Source organism: Theropithecus gelada, unplaced genomic scaffold (genome assembly GCF_003255815.1).
Source record: "Theropithecus gelada isolate Dixy unplaced genomic scaffold, Tgel_1.0 HiC_scaffold_15884, whole genome shotgun sequence".
NCBI classification, from domain to species: domain Eukaryota; kingdom Metazoa; phylum Chordata; class Mammalia; order Primates; family Cercopithecidae; genus Theropithecus; species Theropithecus gelada.
In genome coordinates, this window is record NW_020257641.1 from 3,062,370 (window position 1) to 3,069,505 (window position 7,136).

At 50.2% G+C, this 7,136-nt stretch overlaps 1 protein-coding gene across 2 annotated transcripts; it reads right to left on the reverse strand.

The window, feature by feature from the left end:
* Positions 1 to 3,754: 3,754 nt before the first annotated feature.
* LOC112617177 (transmembrane protein 185B) lies at positions 3,755 to 6,835 on the reverse strand. Of its 2 annotated transcripts, none has more exons than XM_025373936.1 (2): positions 6,363 to 6,835; positions 3,755 to 6,185 (listed from the first exon to the last, which is right to left on the reverse strand). In XM_025373936.1, the coding sequence occupies exons 1-2, from the start codon at positions 6,395 to 6,397 to the stop codon at positions 5,345 to 5,347; spliced, it is 876 nt and encodes a 291-aa protein (XP_025229721.1). In that variant the 5' UTR covers positions 6,398 to 6,835; the 3' UTR covers positions 3,755 to 5,344. The 2 variants fall into 2 exon arrangements, with proteins under 2 accessions (XP_025229721.1, XP_025229720.1); XM_025373935.1 differs by having other exon boundaries at positions 3,755 to 4,432; positions 4,468 to 6,835.
* Between the last annotated feature and the right edge of the window lie 301 nt (positions 6,836 to 7,136).

Below are 7,136 nucleotides of genomic sequence, written 5' to 3' on the forward strand. Positions count from 1 at the left end.
AACTACACCACTTCACCTAAAGCTCACAGCCCTAGGTTTTACCACCTTAGGCCTCTTACTAGCAATAGAGCTCAAGCTGATAACCAATAATCTTAAACTAAAGTGCCCATTACAGATATTTAACTTCTCCAATATGCTAGGTTTTTATTCAGCCAGAATTCATCATTCAACCCCCCCCCCCCCACCACTCAAGCCTATTCAGGGGTTGGGCTAAAGGTTGAAGCACAGATTTTATTAAACTTTTATTTATTCTCTCTTTCCCCCATGATAATATAGGATAGCAGTTCTACATGATTTGGTCACAAGACTCCTTCACACTCTTGAAAATGATTGAGGACCTCAACGAGCTTTTGTTTATGAATTACGTCAACATTTAGCATCTTAGAAATTAAAGCCAATAACTCTGAAAAATATTTATTCATCCATTTTAAGACTATACATCTATTACATGTTAACTTAAAAAAATTTAAACCTAGATTTTCCAAAACAAAAAATATATATCATCAGTAGCAGTGGCATCGTTTTGCATTTTTGCAGACCCTTAAAGCCTGGCTTAGCAGAAGGCTGCTGAATCCTCATAGCTGCTTCCGCCTTCCTGAGCCTTATTACTCTTACTGCCACCTCCTTAACAGCTGTTTATAGTACCCTTATTATTTTCTTCACTCCAATAGGACAACCTCGCTTCATAACTCTATTATTAATGAAAATGATCCCTTCCTAATTAACTCAATTAAGCACCTAACAATCAGCAGTATCTTTGCTGGATTCCTCATGACCAACAGTATTATTCCTGCTTCATCCGTTGCAGTGTGGTATCCTGGCTGAAGAAAACCACGTGGGGTTGGGAAAGGAAGGACCTTGAGGACCCCAGGGGTCCTTGGACCACACTTCCGAGGGCATGGTGTGGCAGCTGACTTTAACCCACACATCCTAGAATAGAGAGAGCCATGACCAAACCAGAGGGAGAGACACCTGCAGATATCCTGGTTTGAGGGCTGGAAGAAGTATTAACAGTTGATAAAGCAGCTTGGCATTGCCTCTTTTCTCCTAGGGAAGGGATAAACCACTGTCTTGTTACGAGGCATGGTTGTGTTATGTCAGGTGGGAGCCTGATTTCTGAGGCGTGCGCATGGGAAGAAGAGACTGTGTCAGATAGCCAAGTGAAGTGGTGTAGTGGACTTTTGTCATCTTTGGCATCTGAACACCCTTCCTTTTGGGAAAATCTTTTATCGAGGGAGTTTGGGCAGAGTCCTGCCTCCTCCTCCTCTTTGAGACTAAGGAGCCAGATGCTGTCTCCTCGCACGTTCTGGAAGCTACAGAATGAACACATACCTGAGGTTTGCCTGATCATATCCTCCCTTCTGCTACTTAATCTTGAGCCCATGGCAGACAGCTGAGGAAGTACTCACAGCAGCAGGGGTGAGGCTGGAGGCTCCCTTTTTGTGGATGTCATGCTCTCAGTGGTGGTGGCCGTGGCAGCTGCAGCATCCTCAGCAAATGGTCCCTGTGGTGTAGCCCTTCCGGGGTTTCCAGCCATGCAACTTCCCGGATCCCTGTGAACTTGCTGGGCTTCATCCCATCTTTCCTGCCCGGCTGAGTGACCTGTATCCCAATAGCTTCCTTCACTGTCAGCGCCCTGGCAGGGCCGGGCAGGATGGCCTCCCTCACCGTCTGCTGCTTCCACCTAAAAGGCTGGGCTCCCTGCACCCAGGCTTAGCCTTTCCAAAGCACCCTGCATAGCCCTCCGGAGAAGCTTTGGATTCCAGCACTTTCCTAAAACTGTCCTGTGTGGAGCACTCGGGCCTCACCACTGTTAACCGAGGGGCTGGAATGCAGGGTCTTTCTCATCACACCTCAAATCCTCAACAGATCCCTTCTAACGGAAACAGCTTTTAAAAATTTCAGGGTGCCGGGCGCAGTGGCTCAAGCCTGTAATCCCAGCACTTTGGGAGGCCGAGACGGGCGGATCACGAGGTCAGGAGATCGAGACCATCCTGGCTAACCCGGTGAAACTCCATCTCTACTAAAAAATACAAAAAACTAGCCGGGCAAGGTGGCGGGTGCCTGTAGTCCCAGCTACTCGGGAGGCTGAGGCAGGAGAATGGCGTAAACCCGGGAGGCGGAGCTTGCAGTGAGCTGAGATCCGGCCACTGCACTCCAGCCTGGGCGACACAGCGAGACTCCGTCTCAAAAAAAAATTAAAAAAAAAAAAAAAAAAAAACAAATTTCAGGGTATTTGTAAAGCACAAGGGAAACAAATCATGGATGATCTGCAAGCAATTCCTTGCGATTTCTTGAGAACCATTTTGTACCACTGAGGTCATGGAGTGACAGCCCCCTATGTGGACTGTGCTTGTTCCTTGGCCATGCACTGCCTCACCCCACAGAGGTCACACATGGCCATGTGTTGCAGCCAACAGAAAGTGAGCAGGGGCTATTATTTGTGCTTGCAGGATAGGGCTCGGCCTCTCATGCTTCTGCCATAAGAAAGAACACGGCCCAAGGTAAGCTGCTACTTTGACCAGGAACCCAGAATACGGGATGTGTTGTGGAGCAGACCTGATCAGACCCCCGGCCTGGAGCATAACCTAGAAGCCAACTGGCAGACTACCCGAGAATGGGAATCTGCAGTTGTAGACCACCGAGATTTCTGATGTTGATTTGCAGCAAAAGCTGAGTGGTACATCACAGGAGAAATAGTTACAGAACTTGACACATGCTGAACGCTGGATAATCAGTGTTTCATGGCAGTTAGGTAAATCCCCAGGCACTGCTGAAGTGCTCTCAACCTCACAGACCAAACAACTTCCTACAACCTGTCACTTGTTTTTATCCTAATGGTCATGACAGCGGATGGCCTACCTGGTGAGAAAGCTTTTTTCCATACCAGACGTTGGCTCTTCAATACCAGATAGCCTGGGGGAAGAGGTTAAGATGGGCTGGGGGGTTGTGGGGGACTCCTCAGGTTGGGGAGTTTGCACCAGGTACCAACAAGCTCCTGGCCTGCAACTAGCCAGGAGGGGCCAGTGGTCCCACTGCAACCCCCAAACCTGCCTCCCAATTCCTCCAGCACTGCCTGCCCATGCACCTCTAAATCTTACTGAAATGAAAATCCATGTCTTTGAGATATTCTTTAGGGGTGGAGGGGAGGCACTGGGCTCCTGAACACAAAGATGGGCTTAAAGTTCTAAGTCACCCTGAGGCTAGCAGCATCCTTCCCTGCATTTTGCAAAAGCTGCACTGGGCTCTTTCTCTCTGTGGGTGCGGCTCACACTTCTCACTGTACAGGACACTTTGCAAGGGCAGGGCCGCTTGCCCTCCACTGCACACCCACTGCCTAGCACCATGCTTAGCTTGGGGTAGGTCTTCAAGAAATACTGAGAAAATGAATGAATGAATCCTTACTTATAAAAAGTTACATCCACTGCTGCTCAGGGCTGCCGGCTGGTATAAACTGCCAGTGTGTGAGAACGCGAGCGAACTCAGTCCCAGCCAACTAAGCCGAGCTGTAGCTCCCTCAGGCATTCTGGGTTTTGTTGAGAGCATGTGTACAGAACATGTTATTTTAATGCTTTATATAGGGCAAAAATAGTAAATTTAGGGTTACGTTTTTTTCTCCAAACCCAACAAGTTTGCCTCATGGTCAGGGCAAAGAGTGTAGAGTCCAGTTTAGATCATTTTTAGTAAGTTACTAATAAGAAAAGTGGACTCCATCCAGTCTTCTCCACAGTAATAACACCAACATTCCTTTTTATTTTAACCTCCTTTTGAAAGTATTTATTTGTTCTCAGACGAACATTACTCTTGCAGGATCCGGCTTCTGCCCTGATTCCCTGGTGTACCACCAGCACCTAAAGAAACATTGTACTTGCCAGGTGCAGTGGCTCCTGCCTGTAATCCCAGCACTCTGGGAGGCCGAGGTGGGCAGATCACCTCAAGTCAGGAGTTCGGGACCAGCCTGACCAACATGGAGAAACCCTCTCTCTATTAAAAATACAAAATTAGCCAGGCGTGGTGGCGCATGCCAGTAATCCCAGCTACTCAGGAGGCTGAAGCAGGAGAATCGCTTGAACCCAGGAGGCAGCGGCTGTGGTGAGCAGAGATTGTGCCATTGCACTCCAGCCTGGGCAACAAGAGTGAAACTCTGTCTCAAAAAAAAGAAAAACAAAAAGAAACACTGTACTCATCTACAAAGCGAATTTGAACTGTTGTTTCCCTATTGCTGACAGATGAAAGTTTGGACCTTAAAATGATACCTGCTTCTGTTGGCCACTTCTGGTTAAGGCCACTCTCTCCATCTTTCCAATGACAAGTAATGCTTCACACTACAGCCAACTAATAGTTTAAGATTCTTAGAAATGGACAAACCACTTGCTGCTTATTTCCAGTTACTACCTGTGTGGAAAAATGCAAGGTACTAAACAACTTGGCACTAAACAAAGGCACTAAACAAAGTAACTATGTCACTTTATGGCCTGGTACCACACTGGAGCGTGTCACAAGCTCCCAAGGGCAGCAGCCTCCTCCTCTACTAACAGGTACTACCAGAGACCTCGGTTACTAACACCTCAATATTAAGATCCATGGGATTTGCAATCCCTATAATTCATGCCTAGTACTTTGGTAAGATCCACACCAGGCACATACTGTTTTATGCAGTCTTTAAGGACATCTGCGACAGACACGTATCTTCACATGTAAGCTTTAAAAAATACTTTAACATAATACATTGTACTGCAGAGAACTAGAATTCAACATATTACACTGCTAAAATATTCATATAAATACTATATATGCATGGGTTCATTCCATTAGAAAAATTCACCTATCAGAATATTAAAGACCAGTATCAGCGAAGCCCAAGGAGAAGGTATTTTAACAGTAGGAACACTAAAAATATCAACTATGAGGTTTATAAACAAGTGGTGGGAAAGAGAACTCTTTACATTTGCTACTATGTCATAACAGGCACAATCTGAAATACAATTTTAGATTAGCAGTGTATAAAAATACTTTTTAAACAATACTTTTGATAGGTACAGTAGCACTTTAAACAGCTGTGTAGTTACTCCTTTTGAGGGCCTACTAAAACAATCCAACTTACTACCCCTGGCTACACCTGAAAGTGCGAACCTGGAAAGCAGGTCTCTTACCCAGGTACACACCACACACACCCACATACTAAAACCACCTCCATCTATGATGCATACTGATGAGGCAGTGATCTCAAACAGGGCGTGAGACGACAGTGTTTGAAGCCTGTTTCCATTTCCAGGTTTGGGATGAATGAACAAGAGGTAAAGGCAAGGTGGAGTCCATGTGTGCCTGGGTCCTCTCTAGGAGTTTAATCTGGCATATCAATATTTAACTTGGGAGGCGGGGGAACGTACTTCCCAGGGCTCTGGGTTATAACTACTCTGGCCTTCTTTCCAAATATTGGAGCAATTTTCGGAGCTTCTGGAACTGATGTTTCTTCAGCATCTTCACTATCTTCGTGATGGAGATCATATGAAATGTTCCCATATTCTCTTAAAAATGGGAAAATTTCAAGCAGAAACTGACAGAAGTCTCTGCGAATGCCAAACCACCAATGATTGCCCCCCTTTCGCCTAAATGTTGTGGCCATTAAAGTTAGTAAGGAAAGCCAAAGGGGTACAAATATGGAGATGTAGGAGAATGTATTGTGCCCATCCAATCTGTGCACCAGCAGGACCTCAAAAGTGAGCAGGGGCACGACAATCGTTATCCAGCTGATGGCCATGGTCACATGCGTTCTTCGTTGCTCGGCAACCACATCCAGGGACCGCAGGAACAGGAGGGACCAGACGATGTAATAGAGGACGACCAAGCAAAGGAACGACATGAGGATCCACAGGGGCACAAACACCACCAGCCACGGCCAGTGAATAATCCTGTCCAGCTTTAGGGCGATGAAGATGAACTGCAGGATGTTGACCGAGCACAGGATCTCCAGCTCCAGCGATCTATCGTGTCGAAAGCCCCAGACGCAGGCAGCCACAGACACGGGGGACACGAAGAAGAGAGGCATGAAGACCAGCAGCCAGAAGTGGGTGCCCCTCTCCACCCTGTCACAGACCAGGACTTCGAACATGAGCAGCAGCAGGTGGATGCCCACAGCGATCAGCATGGCTTTGAACTCCACGCAGGCCTCTCCCTCGGTACGGTAGCGAGGGTTGCGGGCCCAAACGCCCGCGCCCACCGAGGCGCCTGCGACGACTAGAAGCTTCCACAACCATATGGGGGCAAAGACGGCCCAGTAGCTCCACTGGATGATGCCGTCCAGGCGGAGGGGCAGCAGCACCGAGAAGAGCAGCAGGCAGGTATAGATGAGGAACTTACTGGGGTTGAAGTCCTGGAACAGGCCCCTGGGGTTCATGGCGGAGGCCGCCGCTTGCCGGCCCGGGCCTACTGCCCCGCGACGCTCAGCGCCCGCGTCTCCGCGGCTCCCCTAGCCGCCGCCTCCCGGGCCCGGCCCAAGCCGGCTCCCGGTGGACCAATGCCGGGGCGACCAGGAGGAGGCTCCGAACGGCGACGCAGAGAGGCCGGAACACGTGCGCGCGCGATCACGTGGCCCGGCCGGAAGCGCGCTGGGGTGTGGCGTGCGCGGGCACGGGCGGCGCGGTGGCTACTAACTGGGAGCTGCCTCGGTCCAGCCACCGCCCGCCTTCATTCCGTACCCATCAAGAAGGCACCTAATGCGTGTGGCGCCCGGAGGGGCCTGGCGCGCTGCTGACTCCCCAAGCGTCCCGCGACCTCGGGCGGACGCGTTCAGGCGACTCCAGGAACATGGAGGCGGGAGTGAGCTCACATCCTCCCTGCCGGCCTGGGCGGGCCCTGCGGGGGCGGGGCCGGGCGGAGAGGGCGGGGCCTGGGCGTTGGCATCCTTCTCCCCTCTGCCGGGATCCTCCCCTCCCCGCGCTCGCCGCTGCTCCCTGGGAGTCCGCCCGGGGCTAGTGCGCCCGCGGTGAGGCGCCAGCACCCTGCGCGCGGCGTGGAGGAACGGCGCGTGCGCGAGTTTGCTAGCCAGGGAGCGGGTGCAGGTATGCAAGGCGATATATATGAGCACAGACCTGTGGGGGCCGGCGCAGGGGCGGCGGCGGCTCAAAGGAAAAGGC